We start from the raw sequence: 23642 nt of genomic DNA, 5'->3' as shown, positions 1-23642 counted from the left end.
ATATCTATTGTTAAATCAAAGAGAATTAATTCTAAGTGTCTTCAAAATACACATCCATTTAAAAAAGTAACTTACTTTATAAAAAATAAAATAGTATTTAAGTGAGTTTATTAAAGTAATGGTGATGTGGCAGACTCTCAAAACAAAAGTAATGTTGGGCCCAGAAAACTCACTCGCATTTTGACCAAAAAACGGGGTTTTGCCCCTCCATGTTAGAGTCACGTCACTTTCCACGATCTCGCGCGAGAGCGTTTTTGACTGCGTTAGGGCAGGGGGCAGCACCGTTCGGGCAGCTTCATTTTTCTTTTTCTATCCATCTATTTTACACTCTCACTCCACGCCTCACTCAAAAAAGATAACAATCTTACACTCTCACCAGCTGACAGAGATAGAGAGAGAAAGAGAAACAGTATCTGTGTTTTCCTTTCCAAGATAGCTAGAGCGAAAGTGGAAAAAAAAAAGTTTTTTATTTTTTCATATACTTGAAGAGAAGGGAAAATGTTTTGATTCTTTTAGTTTTTGAGAGCTTGTTTTGTGTTTCTGGGTTTGAGTCTCTGGAGTTGTCGAAAATTGGCGTATTTTGGTGAGATCGGGGTGTGGGTGTAGTGTGGCTGGTGGTAATGGCGGAGATTTGAGAGTTAGGGTTTGAGTTCATTTGAGTTTGTATTTATAGTGGTGGTGGCGGAAGAGTGCTGGGGTGTTTTTGTGATGGTGTATTGGTGTGGGAGGTCTTGTTTGGATCTGAAGTTATTGAGTACATAGGTTGATGGAGAGAAAGTTGATGGATTTGAGTTTCATTTGTTGGATATTGTTGATTCATCCACTATGCCTGATTTCTGCTAACATGGAAGGTTTGTAATGCTTGCATGGAGTCAAATTATTCTTTGTTTGATGATTTATTTATGCCTCGTTAAACAAAACCCGAAAGAGGGAGCTGTTTTCAAGCTTCTTTGGACTTTTGATTCTTGCTTCCTTGATTTTATTTAGTTTGGTAAAGAAGATTCCTTTCTTTTTTTGTTTCCTTCTTGGATATGAAGGGGTTTGTGTATTCATGAAGGAGACTCGTCTTGTTTTGGCACTACTCTCTTTGGGTGTTTAATCCATCTTCATTCCCTTAGCTAAGTGACCCTATGGAATCTTTTTTGTCACTGTTTATTTTTGGTATAACAAATCTTCAAAGATTTTTCTCCTCTTAATTGATGAGTGCCATTTTACGACAATGCCTTCTTGCTGGCCCTCTCTTCCCAATTCAAATTAAGTATTGAATTATTACTTCTATGCGTAGTAACAGTATTTATCACGGAATGTGCCCGACCTTTTTGACCTTTATGATTACGTTCACCTCTCTGGTCAATAAAGTCTTAGTTATAATCTACTAGACAGTTTAGAATATATTCTGTGTTATAATCTACCAAACTGACCGAAACGTGTCTGTGTGTGCTGTCTTATTGCGTTAACTCGTGAACTCCTCAATGTTTTTGAGTAGTGTTTTTTGAGCTTTAAAGTGTTTTGCTCCAATCAATAAGATATGTTTTTGAAGTGTGCTTTTTTGGGCGCTCATGTGCCTGTCGTGTGTTGTATTGATATGTGAATTTCTGTATTTTTTAATCCTGTTTTTGTGCTTGAAATGTATTGCTAAATCTGTGATATGTTCTTGAAGTGTATTTTTATGCACACTCGAGTGCCTGTTAGGTTGTATTAACTAGTGAATTTCTCTGTATTTTTCAATCCTGATTTTGCGCTTTGAAGTGCATTGCTCCAACTCGAACCTAACGCCTATTGCTCCAATCTGTCTACATGCTATCTTATTGCAATGTAATTCCTATGCGCATGTTTGTGCCTGTCCCGATTGTATTTTTCAATCAGGATTTTTGTGTTTGAAGTGTATTTCTCCAACCTATATGGTATGCTCTTGAAGTGTAATTTTTTGTTTACAGGAGTTTGTCGTGTTGCATTAATTAGTGATTGAAGTGTGTTCAATCCTGTTATTTTTGTGTGCGTGACGTGTATTAGTTCAAACTCTGTGGTATAATATTTTTCTTTTGTGCAAATTTCTAACTACATTATCATGCAACTTTACTACTGGAAAAAATCATCTGTGTGGATTTGACACATGTTTATTTTGAACTTTAAAGTACCTGATTGCATGCGCTCGTGCTTTGAAACAGGAGATGCTTTGCATAGTCTGAGGACTAATTTACAGGACCCTAACAATGTTTTGCAAAGTTGGGATCCTACACTCGTCAATCCATGTACATGGTTTCATGTGACATGCAACAATGATAATAGTGTTATCAGAGTGTAAGCTGCTCGTTCCTTGATATCTGTCACATATCTGTCACATATATGTTAATTTTGTCTGAACAGTTTCTGTTAACTGAGGACGACTTCTCTAATGGTTGCTTTTGATCTTTACTTTGTTCTGATGTCAGTGATCTGGGGAATGCTGCTTTGTCTGGTCAACTTGTTCCACAGCTTGGTCAGCTCAAGAATTTGCAGTATTTGTATGTTATCACTTGATTTGATGTTCCAATGATTTTTTATTCTTTTGTAATTTAATTTTGAATGGGCCTTGTTAGTGAAGTGACAACTTTGACTTAACTTTCCTTGTTTAATTTGGACATGTGATTATAAATTATTGAATGTGATTCTCAAGTTGGTTCATGATGTAATGGGGTAGTGGTTATTTGAATCTTCAATATCCAGCTGGATGGTCATGTTGTGTGTTGGCAATAATATGTGGTTTCTGTTCCTTTTCATCTGGTTTTTATAATTCTTTTAGACTGCTAGACTTGGTAATGATGCTTATTTGTGTGCTGCCCCATCCTCACTTAAAATTATCTGTCTTGTTTCAATGGAGTGATTATTCATATGAATATTACTTCGGGGAACATGGTGTTCTAATGTTTAAGTTTGCTATGCAAGTCAACCTAATGGATAGTTTTTTATCTGTTAGGGAAACATGAGAAAACAATAACTTGTTTTACCTTAACTCTATCCTTTACTTATGCAGAATATGGGGTGCTCCTGAATCTAATTATTGAATTTCCACGAAATATTTAGTTTTTTTGACAGATGCTTATTTTACTAATATTGATTTAAGTATTCTTTTATCTTCGTAACTTTTTGATATAAATTGTTTTTCATAATAGGGAACTGTACAGCAATAACATTACTGGCCCTATCCCAAGTGACCTGGGGAATCTTACTAACCTGGTGAGCTTGGATCTGTACCTAAACCGTTTCACTGGCCCAATCCCAGATTCATTGGGCAAGTTGTCAAAATTGCGTTTCCTGTGAGTATAGATTCTGAATTTTTTATTATGTAAACAGCTGTTTTTGTTTTTCTTCTGTTGAAGGGTAAAAGATTGATCTGGTGTTTGCAATCTTGTGGATTTTAATATCCGTATGGTTCTTAATTCTTTTCTCCTGTTATGTCTAAGGATAGCCGGCTTAACAACAACAGCTTGTCAGGTCCTATTCCCATGTCGCTGACTAATATTACTGCTCTCCAAGTTCTGTAAGTGCCACTAATACGCCATGTATTTCTCTCTTTTTTATTTCTATGTGGTGCTTATGTTTTGCCCTCAATTTGTGTCACGTGTAGGGATTTGTCTAATAATCATCTATCAGGAGTGGTTCCCGATAATGGCTCCTTCTCATTATTCACTCCTATCAGGTCTCGTACTGAAAATTGTGTTGTTGTCATATTGGTTTTGATATGTAAGTTTTTTCTGAACGTGCTTCCTGTCTCAGTTTTGCAAATAACTTGGATCTATGTGGACCCGTTACTGGGCACCCCTGTCCTGGCTCTCCTCCATTTTCTCCTCCTCCTCCTTTTGTTCCTCCACCTCCAATTTCTGCCCCAGGTAATCTTCCTTCTGTTGCAATTGATCTTTTAGTTGTAAAGGTGATTTTACAAAACTTATGGTGATGGCTGTTTCAATTTTTTATTATAATAAAGGTGTCTTATATTTGCTGACCATCATACAGACGCACCTGTGTAGATGAATATTTTTAGTCATGCTATGGGACTGAATTTGTTTTTTTCACTTGTGGTGTTTAAGATCTCTTCCAGTTCTCTGGAAAAGATTCTAGCATTTTATGTAAACATGTGGAGTTTTGAAGATTAAATTCTTTATTGGCCCAATTTGGAATTGAAAATCATTGGTCAGTCATATCTTGTAATATCCTCTAGATTTGGTTGTATTGCTGCTCCTACGTGGTTTATATTTATATACTAATGTTTATGTTAAACATAAAGATAGAAGAAACAGTGATGATCCAACCTTCCTCTATATCTAATTTCAGGAGGTAATAGTGCCACTGGAGCAATAGCTGGAGGAGTTGCTGCTGGTGCTGCTCTATTGTTTGCTGCACCTGCAATTGCATTTGCCTGGTGGCGTAGAAGGAAACCACAAGAATTTTTCTTTGATGTGCCTGGTGAGCCATACTTGAACAGTGAGTGTAACAGTTTCTGAACTTGTTTAAAGAATATAATTTGACTTGATTGCGTATGTTTGCAGCTGAAGAGGATCCTGAAGTTCATCTAGGACAGCTTAAAAGGTTCTCTCTACGAGAACTGCAAGTGGCAACAGATACTTTCAGCAATAAGAACATTCTCGGGAGGGGAGGATTTGGTAAGGTGTACAAAGGACGGTTGGCAGATGGTTCATTAGTGGCTGTGAAACGGTTGAAAGAGGAACGCACACCTGGTGGGGAGCTTCAGTTTCAGACCGAAGTAGAGATGATTAGCATGGCTGTGCATAGAAATCTCCTTCGACTACGTGGGTTTTGTATGACACCAACAGAAAGGCTACTTGTTTATCCCTACATGGCTAACGGAAGTGTTGCCTCATGCTTAAGAGGTAGATCTTCTGTTTCATTTTTTTTAGCTGTTGTTCAAGTCCTTGATTCTCTTATTTCTTTCATTCCTTTCTTTGCCCCTCTCCCCCTCCCCATCTTGAATGGAACAGGGTTCTCATTGTCCTATTTACCATTTCCCCGTAGTTCTACTTTAGCATAAACTTATGAAAGTAGTATAGTTGTTGGGTGGTCAAGCCGTGGGATGTTCTATTGGGAATGGTGAAAAAATGGAACAAGTTATGCACTTTTTCTCCGTTAATTTGGTAAAAAATATACATTTACTCCCTGTGGTTTAAAAAGGAACCTGTAGCTGTAAAAGTCCTGAGGACTTCTTCAAGTCTAAAATCTTAACTGGTCTTAGCTATTCTCTTAACTTCTTAATGTCATCTACCCATTTAGAGTCTGGGATGTTGTCCATATTTATTTTATATTGTTTAACCAGGTGTTAGTTGTCATTAACTTAATTATTAAATTTATTATCCTTCAGCTTGGAAAAATATTCTCAATTTTATCATTTTAATAGGCCATTTATTGGGAAAGTTTATTCCTTAATTCCCATGCTCAAAGCAAAAAGAGATTATAGAGTAAAGATATAAAAAAATCTATGCTGTTTTATGGAAATTTTATTTTTTTAGCTTGATTGCCAAACTGGAAGAAATCCCAAGGTGTGCATAGTAGCACGCATTCTGTGCTTAAAGTAAATATCCTTGGCCCACCTTGTATTTTTAATCATTCAAATATTCTTTATTTTAGAGCGTCCTCCACATCAAGAACCCCTGGATTGGCCAACTAGGAAAAGAATAGCTTTGGGATCTGCAAGGGGTCTTTCATATTTGCATGATCACTGTGATCCAAAGATTATTCATCGCGATGTGAAAGCTGCAAACATATTGCTGGATGAAGAGTTTGAGGCTGTTGTAGGGGACTTTGGATTGGCCAAACTCATGGATTACAAGGACACCCATGTGACAACTGCTGTAAGGGGCACAATTGGGCACATAGCTCCTGAGTACCTATCCACTGGTAAATCTTCAGAGAAAACCGATGTTTTTGGTTATGGTATCATGCTTCTGGAGCTGATCACTGGACAGAGAGCTTTTGACCTTGCTCGGCTTGCAAATGACGACGATGTTATGCTGCTTGATTGGGTATGTTTAGCGTGAAAGTATATGTTGTGTTTCTGTTATTATTTATCACGCAGTTACTTTCATGCAGCTCATGAATAGCCGGAGTACCAGTTATTGTTATATTTATTGTTAGGAAGAATGATTGTGTCCATCTATGATGTGCATAAGATATGTGTATTGCATATGATATATATCTGACATGCAAATATGGTTAAAACTTATAAAACAATAAATATATAATACTGCAAATCCAAACTAAGATCACTATTCTTCTTCCAAGCACGATTCAGAATATTGACATTTCTTTATTCGGTAAAGTATGCATCTCAGCTAGGCAAAGGCAAGAATCACAAGTATTCGATTATATTTTGATTTCTGTTGTTACTTGTTTGACTAGTTGAGAATTATCTGCTTATGTATTTTCCAAAACAAGCTTTCTTCCTTGTTTAAAAGTACCCTTTTCTGTAATGTAATGTATGTAAATCTAATACAGCTGAATATTTTCACAGGTAAAAGGACTCCTGAAGGAGAAAAAGCTTGAAATGTTGGTTGATCCTGATCTACAAAACAATTACATAGAAGCTGAGGTAGAACAATTAATCCAGGTTGCACTGCTCTGCACACAAGGTTCCCCTATGGACCGACCAAAGATGTCAGAAGTGGTGAGAATGCTTGAAGGTGATGGGTTGGCAGAGAGATGGGATGAGTGGCAAAAGGTGGAAGTTCTCCGGCAGGAGGTGGAGCTGGCCCCTCATCCCAATTCTGATTGGATTGTCGACTCGACTGAAAATCTGCATGCAGTTGAGTTATCTGGTCCAAGGTGACCTTGGCACAGTAGTAAATTAAGAAGAAAAAAAAGAAAAGAATGGATTTATTTATGACTTGTTTTTTAGCTATAAGTTTTCTTTCCATTTTCCTTTTTGGTTCTTTCAAGTTCCATATCCTCTTGATTAATCTCATGTAAGTCCGCTGCATTATATTCATTTACATTTGTGCATAGGGGTCGCTTTGTCAAGTTGCAATTTGTATCATCTGCTGTATTTGATGAAGTGATTTTTACTTAGATGAAACAATGGCCACTTAATCTTTTTGTACACCCTTCTTTCATATTCCTTCAATCTATAGCTTATATACCCTATCTCAGCTCATCCATGTTTTGAATGATTGTACTAGTAGTCCTAAAAGCCCCGGGAGTTGCATTTTATTCAGATCGTTCTTGTTGAAAACCTATGTTGAATGTGGATTTCGTTAAAGTTTTTCACCAAATTATGCAAATAGTAACATTGACAAAAATTTGAAGCCATGATTTTTGGAAGTGGTCCGTAATACACAGGAATTTTTTTATTGTACGATGAGATGAGAATTTTTTATGTTTTTAAAGAACCTCAAATTGAAAAACTGTTTCCCATCAAGTCGACTTTTTAGCACTCCAAGGAAACTATGTTTTGGGAATATTTTGTAACTAATTCTTTTTCTAAAATATTTTCACTGGCTTTTTGTACAAAATTATTTTCATGGAAAGATATAAATATATTTTTCCCAAATGTTAATGAAAAGATTACCATGTTGGCTTTGTTACATTACTTAATGTGGTAATAATTTCAAAATTTTAGTAGATTTCAAAGGGAATTTAAACGAATATATATTTTATTGGCCAAACATGCTTTATATTATTTTTTTCAAATAATATTTCTTAAGTTTAGTCAATTTAATTAAATATGTTTGATAAATTACTCAATCTAAATAATTTTGACACATCAGATCAAAATAACAGAAATAAAGGTACATGTTTTTTTATTTTATTCCAATGGCTAATTTTCTTTATTTTTTTCCTAAATTTCCAAAGTCTTAATTCTTATCTTAATTTATCTAAAATATTGAATTTCTCAAAACATTCATGTTAAACTATTGTCATATAAAACAAAAACAATAATGAATTAGAGTTTAATTTATGTTTTCTTTTTCAAATATAACACTTTCTTCTTATTGCATTTTTTTTCGAAATTCACTGTTAGATTATTTTTATCCAAATCATATTTACAATTTTTTTATCAATATAAAATTATTTAATATCTTAATCATCATAATGTATGTTTTTCAAAATGTAATATAAATTCTTTGATTATTTTTGTTTAATATTAAACTGCAATAATATATAATTATAATTTAACGGTTGAATATATATAGACACACACACACGAAAATAATATTTGTCACTTTTCAGTAACAAAAACAATTTCAAGTCACTTAAAAACCTATTTCAGACCTAGCAAGAGAATAAAAGAAAAAAATATGATATAATTAAAAGAGGAATATAAAACACTAATGCATGTTAAATCGGTGTTTAAAAGATAAGGTATATAAAAAACCTCATTTCTTAATCAATCATTAATACTATGCTGTGATTTGTTTCTAATAAAAAATGGTGTGATATATATAGGTGCATGTATGACATGCAAAAGTCAATGAAGAACACGCATAAAGACGACAACATATGTCTACACCGTGTGAGATCCAATCGTGTCCATTCAACATGCACGTGTGTTAAGATTAATAATTACGTATAAAAGACACCACATGGATGACTATAATGAAGTTGAATGCAAAGACAAAAATCAGAAAACTGGATTCAGTTTCCTTCAAAACTCCTACTCATACTTTATTCTAATCGAATGCCACCCATAGAATCATGGCTAAGTACAAGCCTTAACTTTTCATACAAATAATAAAATTAAACATCACATAAAAAAATTCAGAAATTTAAGATTTTGAGATGAGAAAATGTTTATCCAAATTATTGCTATTTCCCACGACAGAAACGGTAAAGCAGGCACTGCATGTATCAAAATCCTAGCATAAAAAGCAGAATCAAATGTCAAAGGAAACTTACTCAGAAGAAAAGCTTAGCATGAAGAACAGTGAGAAACTAATGTTGTTGTTGTATTGAGAAGGTGTTTCATGCTGGTACCCTTGAATCTAATAGCTGTCCAGCCATTTTTAGGCACTCGTACTGCATTTAAAAGTTGAGGTCAATGTTATAGGTACACAAATGTAGTCACTTATCAATGACTTGGTGCACATTTACTACTCACAGAGAAAGTAAACTTACCTTATAAAGTACTTTTGTGTTAGAGTGATAATGATTTGTGACATGTAAAAACCAAACCAAATCGATTAAAGCCACAACAACCAAGTTTGTGAAACAAAATATTGATTCATACCTGATTTTGAGAAGGGGAGACAGACCACCAGTTTGACCATTTAAATTGATAGTATTAGCACTAATCGGTGACCCTCCAATCTTATGAAATTCTATGTACACCTTCTTGACATGTTTCTTCCACCATAATGCTTCACAAAAATAAATAAAAACTTAGTTAATTTTTAAAATGTTGTGTAACTAATTGATTATTTAAAGAGACAGGACAACTGTAAAGGCTTACGCAATATGATTGACACATCTGCATCAAGTTAAGAAAAAGGGTAGCACCAGTGGTGGACCTACGTGTATATTATTAATAGGTATTTGAAAACAATTTACTCTGTATCTCTAGTTTTATATATTTGAACTCGTTGAACCTTGTTTTATAGATTTGTTTACAGTTGAGAGTATACAGATTATTAGGAATTCAAGTTTGATTTTAAATTTTACATTGAATAGAATTGAAAGAGTGAAACATGAGATGAAAACCTGCTAACTCATTATATTAAAGTTTTAGATTAAGAATAATGTTAATCCTTTATATAATTGGCCTGATATTATATCTCTTGAGTGAAACCTAACACAAATATATTACTTGATTTGTCTTCAGTGACTTAGGGTCTTAGATCCACAGCGCATAGGCACTATGCTACCTTGAGTACACAATTATTGTCTCATGTACAGTGACTCTTGACCAGTCACTATGAACATGCCACCATAAGGTCCCTTCCTCAGTTCAACAGCAAATCTTCTGCTTGAGTTTTCCTCTAGGTTTGACTAAGCACTGAGTGATTTTTTCAATGCCATTTCGCCATGGTCTCATTATCTGCTTCTCTCCATGCCTGCCAGCAAATTAGAAAGTGAAACACTAGAATTATTTTCTCTGATTTTATTCTCCAGAAGAAAACAAAAGTCATGAGACTGTGTAATAAATTCCACTGTAAAGTGATGCTTTATCTGGCCTTGTTCTAAACAGTAACATAGACAGTGTGAACTTTGTAGGTAGTTATAATTGGCCTGGTATATTTCGTTTCTTGTACCTAAAGATTATTGGCATTGGGTAGCTATCAGTGTTAACTTCACCAAGAAAAAAGGTAAAGCATACAACTACATGTAAACCACACATGCAATTCAATTAATAAAAAAAATTTAGAGAGAAAGGAACCATGCAGTATGCAGCCTCCTGTTACAAAATACAGGGAAAGTAAATATGACAGTTTAAATTTTTTTCTCATGACTACTATTAGGCTTGGAACTGATCAAAGATGATGTTAGAAAACATGGGATAGTATTTTGCTTGCAACAAATTTGTAGTGATTGAGAGTTTTGGAATGAAGATGAACAAAGAAAGAAAACAACAGAATCTGGAAGGGAAGGTAATTTTCTTGCCATTTCACATCTTCATAAAAAGAAACGTGCATCTTCATGCTACGTCTTTCAGGCATATAAAAGCTTTGTGGAAAATAGAAGATATTTAGATGGTACAAGTTAAGGTGCATTGGGATTTGTCGGTAAACATGGTGATTGCAATCTGTTTAAACATAAAAAATGAGAACGTTGTGCTTGTTTTTTCCTTGCCTCTCAGAGCTATGTTGATATGCAGCCTATAACACTTTACACCTTCAAAGATACTACTTGCTGAATATCAGTAAATAGCAATTAATGGTCCCTTATATGACTTATTCCAGTTACAACATACTGCAAACTTAGCACAGAAATAAACTATACTAATACTTCATAATAGTATAATCTGTATCAAGGTTACAATAATCGCATACGATAATTTAGACTGCCTTTATGCTCCTGATATGGTAATTAAATACGGCAAAGACAGACATAGTATGTATTTAATTCGACCAAAAATCCAAATAACTTATGCAGCAGTACAATACACACTCCCGAGCAATTTAAAAGTCACAAGGAAAAATGTGTAGTAGTATTAGAATTGTCTGTCACAATCTTGACTAGAATGCCTATTATTTGAATTATGAAATCCAATATTTGGGTTTTGTGAGGTGAATAAGTTGGGATATGAGAAATCAGAGTAAGCATCCACTGAAGGCAATCTGTTAAGCTGATGAGGGGATTTGTCATCGAGTACAAACTGATTGTGTAGGGAAGAACCAGAGTCTTCCTTGGGCGTATCAAACGAAGAAAAACTTGATGAATGAGAGCATGAGAAGGCATGCTCATGTTCCACATCATTTATGACACCACCATCATGGTCAATTGCAGTATTTTGTTCAGTGAAATGTTCCTTCTCTGTTTCAGATTTATTAGCAACACTTGTACAAAATGGATTCTCAAAGCTGCTATCTGGCACATTTGCTCTATTTTTCTTGGTATGCTTTGTACTACGGATTTCAGCAGTTTCAGCAGCAGCCAACACATCCTGTGAGTCTAGTTTGGCTTCAGTTTTTGTCCTAAGACAAGTAGGGAGCTGACTTGAAAGACATGCACTGTTTACTTTCTTTTTTACCAAATGAAGTATGGGGTTTATCTTTTTCAAGTGATCCAAATTGGCTTGATGAGTGAAGATCAATTTCACTGTGTATTTCTTCAGGAAGAGGAAGTTTTGACTCACATTGACTGCAAAATTTCACGGGGCCATTCTGATAAGGAGATAACATGTTAACACTCTGAAGTGAGAAAAAGAAGTAATAAACTAAGAATGCCATAGTCATCTTATTTTTCATCTGGCTAGTAATCCTAAATAGTAATACTATGCTATACTTACAAGTAAGTCCTCATGTGTTTTAAGGAACTTGGTTTCTGAAGCAGTTGGATCCCAATCTAAATTATGCTCAACAGCAATTTCTTTCAGAAGGTTGAGTTTCTTTTCCTCTGAAGGTGCTTGAACCGACAACAGCTCTATTAACTGCCATTGTAGTTCACATGGAGCATAATGTCAATGAAGAAAATAGCTCAACTTGTAAAAACATATTAAAGCATGAATCATCACTTGAGTATATTTTATGTTTATATGCATATGTTTCCAATTTTAATGTGTATCTTATCACATTAAGTTTTTGAATAAACATGCAAATGTTATTATTTACATTGTGACGAAGAGGATACAAGTAACTTGATTGCAAATTTTTTCCAAGATAAAAGTTCATGGAACCTGGCGATTGACACTGCAGTCAGGGGTGACATCAGCTGCTAAAGATACAAAAACCTTTCCATATTTGGAAGCAAATAGCGACTGAACCTGCATTAACTCTGGCAGATCAGCGCATCTTGGTGCAGCAAAACATACACTAGATATTGCTTCCTTCAAATCAAGGGGACATTCCCTGAACAACATTGAGAAATCAGATGTCTAACTTGAAAACAATTACATTGGTTCATTCAAATTATTAATCCATAATGTGTGTCCTCAGCCAGACTAGAGTGTTAACTCCAAGAGACCTTTGCATGTATGAAACTAAATGCAAAATATAACATTTTAACAACTGCTCTGTTTAGAACAAACAAATCGAAAAACAAGTTGGTCATTCATATATGCCGTTCTTGCTCCTCTTACCAATATCAAAAACAGGCTTTTATATTGGAATGTTGACTTTTATCAATGCATGTGCATGTTGTGTGATGGTTGCTTTGTTCTTTTGCAAACCTTTGCGATTGAATCATGGGAAGGCGTGCAAGAATAAGTTCGCAGAAGATTTGAATGATATCTTGAGCAGCCACCATGTTCTCCTCTCTCATAACATGCTCCACCTAATACCATCATGAGCAACACCATGCGGAAAAGTGTTGAAAATCCTGAAACAGAAACATTAAACAGTATACATGCGTGGAAGCGAAGGGTATTATTGATACCTTAATAACAGCCTTGGTTTCTTGACCAGCCTCAAGTAACATAGCAACGTCATTTCGCATCTGCTTTAGCTGAACCTCTCTTCTGTTTCTAAGCAACTTTATACGAGGAATTGTGAGCTTGAGCAAGGTTGCACTGAAAATGGAAAAGAACAAATAGCTTCAACAGACAAAAATAAAAAGGAGGAGCAGATGAAGGAGACAGAAGCAAGTACCATTTGGAGGCTTTAAAGGCTTTGTTGAAGAAGCAATGAAGTTTTGGCATGGTGAGAATGAAGCTGTGTAGATAGAAAATAGCAGAGGGATTAGAATACTGAAAACAGAATGGGAATTCATTAAAGATAGATACCCTTGCTTAGCAAGCAAGAAACCAGAATGGGGTGAAGCGTAGTATTCATGTTCATCAAACACATCCACATCTTCACCTGCTTCTGTTCTTACTTCGTATTCTCAGAGTCATACAAATGGTAATCATAAATGAATAAAACATGCCATACATATCAATTATTGCGAGAGAGGTTCTATTCTCCAAACCGTTTCAGGTAGAGAACAATATTTTAGTCTTCTTACATTAATATTAAGGTGTATTTAATAATAAGGGGGTTCAAGTGGAACAATCCTTATGGTCGTTTTTTCCTTAAACGAACCGGACTAGATTGGTAAGTTTTTAGATAGACCGGGTCGGTCCAGTCCGTTATGACTAATTAGGTCAAACGGGTGCGGGTTTGGTCGTTTTGACAGTCCTACTCCGACCCGTTTTCGTGTCTTCCATTTAGCACCCTCCATTGTCGCTGTAGAAGTGAGAGAAGCAAGTAACTGCACGCAAACCACTAGTGAAGTCTTCACCAAAGATTCACTTCTCTTTATCCCTTTTCTTCCGGTAATTTCACTTAGCTTTGAAATTCCGTTATTCTTTATCAGTTGCATATCATTACATTAGCCTAAGTTCTAAAATTCACCTTTACTTGTGACTTCTATGATGTATACTTATTAATGGTCCGTACTTATTGATTATTCACAAGTTTAAACCTTAAAGGTACTTTTGCATTTAATTTTGGTTGGACAAAGAAAGAAGCTATATGATAATGATTGATTTTTCTCAGGTTGAGTATTGAAAATATTTCATAGACAATTGAGCAAAGACAATGAGTTATCCACCTTTCCATGATGATGAAGACGATAACGAACCATCTTTCATTGACGAGTCTGACATTATCCATGAAGTTGAAATGGATAATGAAGATCTTCCTGACGCTGATGATGATTCTGAACTTGGTAGGGAATTGCTGTAAAACCTTCTCATCCTTAATTTCAATATTAGTAGGGTTCTATGTGGCATGTCTTGTGTATTATTTCTCTATTATGTGAAAATTTTCAACTGTTATTTTCGTTGTTATACCTTCATTGTGTCAGAATTTAGATGTATTGTTTTTGTATGTGATAATATATTTGATAGTGATATTCTTTTGAACCGTTTCAGAGGATGAGGATGCTGATTTTGTGCACAAATTCACCGCTCATACAGGTAAGTTTTGTACTTTTTTGTTTGTGTTTATGCATAGGTATCCTTGTTCTGCTGAGACTTAATTAGATTGAGGTCAAATTCTGGATTCTAAGTAGACGTTCCTCAATGTTTTTATTGACAATATATTGTCATTATTATTATTATTATTTTCCTTTTTTCAAATTTTGAAGTCGTGTATTTTATGTATGCAATGTATTACCAGGGAATTTATGGTATTTTCTTTGTTTTCTTGAATTCTTATATAGGGGAGTTGTACTCAGTTGCCTCCAGCCCAACTGATGCAGCCCTAGTGGCTACTGGTGGTGGTGATGACAGAGGATTTCTCTGGAAGATTGGCCAAGGAGATTGGGCTTTTGAGCTTCAAGGTATTTGCATGACTCCAGGTTTACTTATGAATTGATATCTTTCCATTTAGGACTAGTGCTGTTGCACAATAATTGGTAAAGTCAAGATATGTTACTTGCAGTTTATTGAATATCCAAATGATTTTTGTTATTATTAAATTTGTGCAGGTCATGAAGAATCTGTATCTAGTTTAGCTTTTAGCTATGATGGACAGCGTTTGGCATCAGGAAGCTTAGATGGAATTATTAAAGTCTGGGATGTATCAGGAAATTTGGAAGGTAAAAAACTTGAAGGTCCTGGAGGGGGCATTGAGGTGAGATTGTTAGTCAAAACAAGATGTTATTTTGTAGTTATTAGTAAAAGACAATATCAACTAGAAATGTAAAGAAAAATCCACCCTTATTTTTCTTGTTTTTCCCTGTTGTAAATAGTTGCTAAGTTAGATGTCATGAAACTTTTCAGTGGCTTAGTTGGCATCCAAGAGGACATATACTCTTAGCTGGTTCTGAGGATTTTACCATTTGGATGTGGAATACTGATAATGCTGCCTTACTTAATACATTTATTGGTCATGGTGATAGTGTAAGCTGTGGCGATTTTACTCCTGATGGTAGTATTTCTCTTCATCTTAGTGCATTTTTTGTTAATTGTTGTTATTTGTGCCATATAATTTTACACGCTTCTGTTTATTCTTACTTGGTACCTTAGGGAAAATAATATGCACTGGATCTAACGATGCAACCTTGAGAATATGGAATCCAAAAAGTGCAGAAAGCACTCATGTTGTGCGGGGTATGTAAATTGCTCTTTATTTGTGTTTATTGTGTTTGCTTTCTATTCCCCGGTAATACATATTGCCGATTATTCATGCCTCCAGTCTAAATAGTTTGTGCATTGCAACTCTCTGTAGTTATTTTATTTTGAAAACATATTCTTGTATTTTCCACTAGAAAAAAGGATAGGATGTAGTTTGAGCAATTTTTAAAATCAATTAAAAGCAACTTCACATGCATATTTTATCTATTTTTCTTATATAAAGTAGGGACACCATTCCTGTGATAAAACTTGATGTACATCATATCATGATAGTTTCACAAAAATCTAATAATTTTCCTGTCATCTGCAAACTTTTTTTTTTCCTTTTTTTTCTTCTATTTTCTTTTGATAACCTTCTAGAGTTTGCTTAGGCCATCCATATCATACCGAGGGGTTAACATGCTTGACAATAAATTCAACTTCAACTCTCGCACTTTCTGGTTCTAAGGATGGATCTGTTCATATTGTGAATATTACCACAGGAAGAGTATGTCTTTTCGTTGCATTTGATATTCACTGCACCCTTTTCTTTAGTCTATTGGTCTTGTCTCATGTCTTTGCCTTCGGGTATGTCTCATTATTCTAAGAAGCCTTTGGCTGTGTCTTGACTATTGATAATGTTTCTAAAATTTGTGGCTTATGACTTAAAGTTATATATGTTGCTGAAAATGTCTGGGACAATAGTTGCTTAAAAGAAATTCGAGGTAAAATCTCTAATCAACTGATTGATGCTAAATATCTTGGCATTTATTTAAAGAATAATAGCCTCCAATATCAGTTATAAAGATTTGACTGAAGAACAAATTTTGTTGGACTACTGTTGTCTTGTAATTTCCTCTTTCCTGTCAAGGGCTAAAGGGAACAATCATATGAACATGTATGGGAATCAGATCATAGAGCGAATAGCAAGACTAATTTTGGACTATATTGTACCTATGTTTTAATTTAAAGTTCACAATAGTCTGAAGCTTAATTCGACATTAACTTCAAACCAGCTGCCATCCTTTCTCCAATATACATGGTCGATATTGGTATATCTTTGTCATGCTCAAATGTACACGGATAATAGTTACTTGGTGGACTTGGGTTTGGAAATTGAGTAATTAGTTAATTCAGCTAGGCAGTCTGTAACCTAGCTAGACTCTTAAGGAGGTCTTCAATTTTACTATTTTTGTGTTTTATGGAGGAACCAAAGTTTTCTAAGAATTTTGTCCTTAATTCTGTGGCCTATCTTATCTTGTCCTGTTTTATGACAGCAAATTCTTACACTTTCGCCACTTTATGCCGTTTTTAATTGTCTGTTTGTATCTGCATTCTACAGATTTTATTAGCGTCCCATTTTGTCTCTAAGAAACATGTTCCTGTTTGACAGGTTGTTGATAATAATGCCCTTGCTCCTCATTCAGATTCCATCGAGTGTGTTGGGTTTTCACCAAGGTATGTATTACGATTAAGAGACTTCTCATATTCTATCTATATGTGCAAATCTCGCATGTGTACAATAGAAATTTTAATGGACGGAAAGGTTTTCTGAAAGGGATGAAGACAATGATGATGATGAGAATAAATATTCCTACTTTTGTTAGATGATTAAGAAAATATAGCTGATAACATTACATCCAAAAAAATGACCCCTTCACATTTTAGACTGCGTATTCCCGTGGGATGGAAGTTATCGCCACAATAACTACCTATTTGCACTACATCGTTCTCTCTTATCTTATTTTTCTGTTTATATGCTATAACTGAATTTTACTTCTTTTTAAAATTATTGAATACCAACCAGACACGGTTATAGGAATATCATTCCTGGGTATAATATTCCAAGGAATAGGATTATTGGGAAAACAATGATACTGTGAAACAAACGTGCCCTTGTTGATATCAGGATGACAGGCATAATATAATAGGGTTAGTTTATTAAGATGAGTGAAAACCGAGGGCCTTGGCCTCATGAATTTATTGGACTTACCATAGCTGAACCAGAAGTTACTTGGTTACAGTAGAAACACCAATTCAAGAAATTATTCTACTTATTTCCGAGGAATAAGAGAGAGCAAAATGATCCAAACCTTGCTCAAATATGAATAGTTTATACATGTGGAATTTTGAATAGTTTGTTCTCTTAAATTTGCTTTAAGTAATCAATAATTTTGTTCCTTGAAATTGTATGATAGTGATTCGTGGGCCGCAGTTGGAAGCATGGATAAAAAATTGATCATCTGGGATATAGAGCATTTAATACCCCGAGCCACCTGTGAGCACGAGGTTTGTTGTAATCTTGCTTTGTTTGTGCATTCAGAGACTAGATTGGTCTGTTTTCACCATACACTGGCTTATATCTTGTGCTTTAAAGGAATTTTGCCTTGTGGACAGGATGGAGTGACATGTTTGACATGGCTCGGCGCATCATATGTAGCTACTGGTTGTGTGGATGGTAAGGTGAGATTGTGGGATAGCCGGTCTGGTGAATGTGTAAAAACATTAAAGGGACACTCTGATGCCATTCAGTCTCTTTCTGTGTCTGCTAATCGGGATTACCTCGTTTCGGCCTCGCTTGATGGAACAGCTTGTGCTTTTGAGGTTGAAAATTTTCGGTAACCAATCCCTGTTGTAGCATTGCGTAGGATTGAGGTTCTCAATCATCAAAGCAAAAATCTTTATGTTATGTGCTTGGCTTGGAGGTGTGGTGTTACTGTACACAAGCCATATTGTTATTTTTATGTTGGAAGTAAAAACTGTAGTAACATAAGCTTTTCCTGGACCCGGCCAATTTAGAACAAAAGGTTCGATTGTTTTACATCGTTTTCATATTATTGGCTTTGATGTCCATTCATGAATTGCGTGTTATTATATTTACATGTTTTTATAGGGATGTTCACATTTTCAAGTTAACATGGACCGGAAAACAAAATATGAATCTTGTAAAAGATGCTTCGGCATCTTCTCAAATCACATTGCCGTCCAAAAAGTAAATAATTTATATGAAATAACATTCAGAAATTAAAAAAGGGCCAAATTTAAAGGGATATTTTTCGATCACTAGTCCTAATTCTGCTAAACCCCAATGAATGTTGTTAGATGCCCATTATTAACAGCAGCCCTACTTGATGGTATAAAAGCTTTTGCATTAACTGTGCGTGATCATTAAGCTTCATTTTTCAAAATGATGTCGTAAAATAAATTTATACATTTTGTAAGAAAAAGAAAAAAAAAAAAGTTTGATGACATGATTATAAGTACGTGTTTTCAAAGAAAAGAGAGCCAAATTCCCATTATTTCCACTATCATCAGAAAAGTTTTCTCTATTCACACTATTTCATCTATTTTTCCAGCTCTGACGTGTGTCGTCGAAGGCAAGGAGCACCAAGTTATTCCATTTTTCCTTGTCATGAAAAAAAAAAACTGAAAATTCCACTAAGCACCGTCTTAATAAAGTAATATTTGATGTTTCAATGAATAAATTCCGTGTATTATTCCTTGCTTATAACGGTTCCAATGCAAAATTATTATAAGTTTTTTAGTCGTGAGTTTAATCTAATCATTTTCAGCTCAAAAAATAATTAATTGTTGAATTAATTTTTATTTGTTTTTAAGAACCCAGTCTTATTAAGACTCACACTGTATTCATATCAGCGTGAATTTAATAGAATTTTTTTATAACTGAAATTCAGTTTAAAACTTACGTATGAAAAGTACTAGAGTATGGTATTCATTTATGGTGTTTGAGGTTTGATGATCCAAAAGGAGAAGCATTGTCATATTTTTTATTTTTTCTTAAGGATATGTTCGGTATAAGTTATAATCAATGGTTAATAGTCTCTTTTCTTTAAAAATGATGTTTATAACTCTCTTTTCGTTTGTTTAATATTATTCATGAAATAATATAATATTTGTTTTTCTATTACAAAAGAATTTGCTTGAAAAAATTAAAGAGTCCGATTAACAGTTATAACTAATTAAATTTCAATTAACTTTTTTATTTTATTTTTCATTTCAAGTGATTGATTATTTCAAATTTAAAATTTGATTTAAAGGGTGTCGTTTTCAGACAACTCCGACAAAAATGGATTATCCTAAATTATTTTCATCATACGAATATAAAATTTTAAATATATCTAGAGTTAGTTATTTAAAAAGTCTATTTTATATATAAATATACATTGAGAATGAAAGAACAGATAGATTATTTATGAGTTCATTAAAAATAGTTACGTTGTTCTCGTTTTTCGGCTTTTTCAAAAACGTGTTAGAAAATTGTTTTAAAGTTTGGAAAGAAAAAAGAAAAAACATCAAACAGGTGTTTTTTGTTTTTCTATTTTTGAAAATGATTTTTTTAAAATAAAAAGTAATCAATCTGGCCCTAATAATTTCATATACTGTTTTTAATTTACTTACATGTTGTTTGAAAATGACAACAATTTAAACATTAAGCTTTATGGATAGAATCTCATATCTTGTGTCCAAAGAAAATGACTTGTTTCAATCTTGTAAATGAAGTTTGTTGCCTTATGTAGCATCTTTCTTAGGCCTGTGTGAAAATTTAACGCGTTAATGCACTGCTTAATTTAGATTATTTTAATTTATATAGTTTTTTTCTGAAAGAAAAATAACGTGTCAAACTCAAATTCATGTAGAGATTTTTTTTAACCACTGTTTAGAGTTTGACTTCAATTTTTGGATAGAATCTCGTGGTATCGTTGAAGCCTCGTATTTTAAAATATTTCTGAGACTAATTTTGATTCAGATCTAATCACACTTAAAGTTTTTAATCCTACCTGACAATGCATTTTGATAATCAAATTTAAATTTTCTCAGCCAATTAAATTATAAATTGTTTTGATATTTTTCTCTTTATTTTTTTTTTTATTTTAGGGTCAAATAAGAAACATGCATAAAAATTTGAACCTAATTGTTTGTGGGTTGTGACAAACGAACTGATAGTGACAATGCAAAGGACGATGAAGGCAGATAGAGAAATGGAGAATTTGAAAGCATCCTTAATTTCCCAAATGGAGGGCAATGTGCCATGAAATTAGCATTTTTGTGTCTTAATTTATTGGCAACTTGCATATATTATGTTATTTGTGTCCAACTCGACACAACAAAAAAGAAATTTTCCAACTTGCAACTTTCACTTTCCTACACAAGATAACTATGTTGACGTTTAACTAAACATTTATGTTTGGAAACTTTCGTCAAATACCCAATCATACTTTTTGTGACAATTCAATTCTCCACTCATTCTTCGCCTCCATAAACACTTTCTTCCAAGACATTTTTCTTTATTTAGATAGATCATTTTTTTTATGAGTCTATTTTTTGCTCAATTTTAGGAGTAAAATAAAAATGAAAACAAATTATAATATATTAACATATTAATGAATAATAATTATTGTTGTAATAGTAATTTTGGTTGTTACTGAAGTCTGAATAGTATCTGATTAGTATTATAGCAATATATGCTCGTACATAGTTTAGGAATTTAAGACGAAGTTTTAGGTATAAATAAATAAAATAATTATTATATAAGAAAAAAAATCCACAAGTTTATTATTTTAAGTTCTTTTTGTTATAAATGATGTTTTTTTTATATATATATTCACTGTTTATTGGTGTTAAATTTTTCACGTGTTTTTTTTATAAAAACCTTTACAATAATATTAAAACTAATAGTTCATCTTAATGATGTTCAGACAATTATGATATAAAGTGAATGAAAATTTCTAAAATTTAAGATTGAACACTTCTAACACACTTGTGTTTGAAATAAGGTATCTTAATGTAAAAAGTTAGAAATTCAAAATAAATTAAAAAAATTCATTAGGTAAAAATATAAGATAATTAATATATAAGTAAAAGATTTCATAATATTACTTTGAAGTAGAAAAAATAATGAAAGTTTTAAGTTAAAATAATGTATTAATATTTTATATGGATTTGTTTACTATACTGAATTTTTTAACATTTATTTCCTCTTAAAAGCACCACAACATAAGATCTTTAAAAAATCGATTTATTAGTATTTTTCAATTTAATGACTAGTTATGGTTGTGAGTGGCTGTGAATAAGTGAAAAAAAATAGTTACTTTCCACTTGAAGTTATTTCGTTTAGTATGAAATCAAGTGTGTCATACTCCATAACTATTTGGTGATTTATTTTATCGATTAATATTGAGTTTAAATAATATTCATGATTTAATATATATATATATATATATATATATATATATATATATATATATATATATATATATATATATATATATATATATTATATATATATATATATATATTATAGGTCTTGAACTTTTAAGTAAAAGGTTTTTTCTCAACACTTCACCTTCTGTTGTCTTTCTTACGTTAGTATTGAAAGACACAATTTATTTTTTCCACACTATAGTATTTTTCTCATGGAATCTTCTATCCATTGCTATCTACTTAACTTTCTAATCAAAGAGTGAAATTAGATTAATAAAGGTTAATTGAGTTGACACTTGTTTTAATCTCTAAACGATGGTATCAGTGTGCGACAGCGATGTAAGATATTTAATCTTAAATCATGTTTCCTATCTAATTACACAAAAAACAACATTAATAATTACAGAATAATGAAATGTATAAAGCCATATAAGTTTACTTCTTTTTTTCCTATTTATTACATTAAGATAAAACAAACACCAACAGATTCTAACTGTAACTGTGGAGAGCAAAAAAATTGGAAAAGTAGTATTTAAGCTTACCCTTTTGGAAAGTAAAAAGTGGTATTTAATATTATTCTTTTAATTATAACGTATAATTACTTATCTTTTAGAAAGAAAGAAAAATACATTGAACGTGGGAATGCGTAAGTTAGGAAGACAAAAACTGTCTGAGATCTTATCTTAGCAGAATCATGCGACACGGGTGACGCTTTCAAGATACCACTGTCACCAAATAATTGAATTCAATATTTTAAAATTTTCTATAACTTTCTAGCTACCTAGCTTCCAACCAAATTTTAGGCCATGCGCCACTTTCGATCACCAAAACAAATTAATAATTATGATAATTTACACTTCTTATATTAAAATTCAAATTATTGGATCGGTATAAAGATATTGTATGATAATTACTAAAGATTAGATATGTATTTAGTTATCTTAATTCTTATTCAAGTTTAAATAAAAACTAACTGATTTAAAGTACTTTTACCAAAATTATTGTTTGTTATTATATTAAAACAATAATATGTTAATACTTATATTAAATTAATATTTTCTGAGAAAATATTTTTGATAATTTAAAAACAAATATTTTTGTTATATAAAACTCATGCAAACTAGATATAACATGATATTTTTACATTTAAATAAACTTAAACAATTAAAAAAAACTTTATTGTTAATTATTGGGATGTGGTGTGTTTAATTTTGAAGGTAACTAGGTGGTTTGTTGAATGGAGGGTTTGTTTGGTATGGAGTGGAAAAGATGGTTATCCACAATACCACTGTGTACGACCCATCATATATGCTTACTTCCTTTCCGATTCAAATTATTATATCTCATTTCAAAAGAAATTGTTCACCAATTCCAAGGATATTTCTAACAAAATAATTCTTACTTTAACAAATAATAAAGAATAATTATTAATTATATTATATTATTGTATGTGTAGTCACAACAATTTGTTCAAGTATTAAAACTCGATTAATATTAACTCCGTCTCGGTGATTCTGATATTTAAAAATGCTAAAAAATAATATGGAATAGAAATAATTATATAAAAAATATCAAAACAATATTCTACACGATAAAATAAAAATATTTATTAAAAAAATTAAAAATAGTCAAATTTGGATCTTAAAAACATTTTGACACTGTACTTAATAAAATGGCACAAAAAAAAAGACATATAATTAATAACAATAAAATTAAAAAATATATTAGAGATTTGAGAAAA

At 32.8% G+C, this 23642-nt stretch overlaps 2 protein-coding genes and 1 pseudogene across 2 annotated transcripts; 2 read left to right on the top strand and 1 right to left on the bottom strand.

Moving 5' to 3' along the window:
- Positions 1-335: 335 nt before the first annotated feature.
- LOC124831045 (somatic embryogenesis receptor kinase 2) lies at positions 336-7087 on the top strand. The gene is made up of 11 exons (XM_047304931.2): positions 336-851; positions 2169-2301; positions 2433-2504; positions 3153-3296; positions 3449-3520; positions 3608-3679; positions 3757-3869; positions 4312-4443; positions 4527-4868; positions 5620-6014; positions 6503-7087. The coding sequence occupies exons 1-11, from the start codon at positions 767-769 to the stop codon at positions 6815-6817; spliced, it is 1875 nt and encodes a 624-aa protein (XP_047160887.1). The 5' UTR covers positions 336-766; the 3' UTR covers positions 6818-7087.
- A 3659-nt stretch (positions 7088-10746) lies between these two features.
- Positions 10747-13003, bottom strand: LOC148195032 (uncharacterized; annotated as a pseudogene).
- A 759-nt stretch (positions 13004-13762) lies between these two features.
- On the top strand, positions 13763-18540 carry LOC148195031 (uncharacterized). Its single transcript, XM_088093907.1, has 11 exons — positions 13763-13894; positions 14118-14289; positions 14495-14539; positions 14785-14904; positions 15052-15197; positions 15347-15494; positions 15593-15676; positions 16072-16187; positions 17073-17137; positions 17878-17968; positions 18077-18540. Exons 2-11 carry the CDS (start codon positions 14160-14162, stop codon positions 18299-18301), a joined length of 1170 nt encoding a protein of 389 aa, XP_087950033.1. The 5' UTR covers positions 13763-13894; positions 14118-14159; the 3' UTR covers positions 18302-18540.
- Positions 18541-23642: the final 5102 nt, after the last annotated feature.

This window comes from Vigna umbellata, chromosome 7, assembly GCF_029865625.1.
Source record: "Vigna umbellata cultivar VRB3 chromosome 7, Vumbellata_1.0, whole genome shotgun sequence".
NCBI classification, from domain to species: Eukaryota; Viridiplantae; Streptophyta; class Magnoliopsida; order Fabales; family Fabaceae; genus Vigna; species Vigna umbellata.
This window is presented reverse-complemented; position numbering and strand designations above follow the sequence as displayed.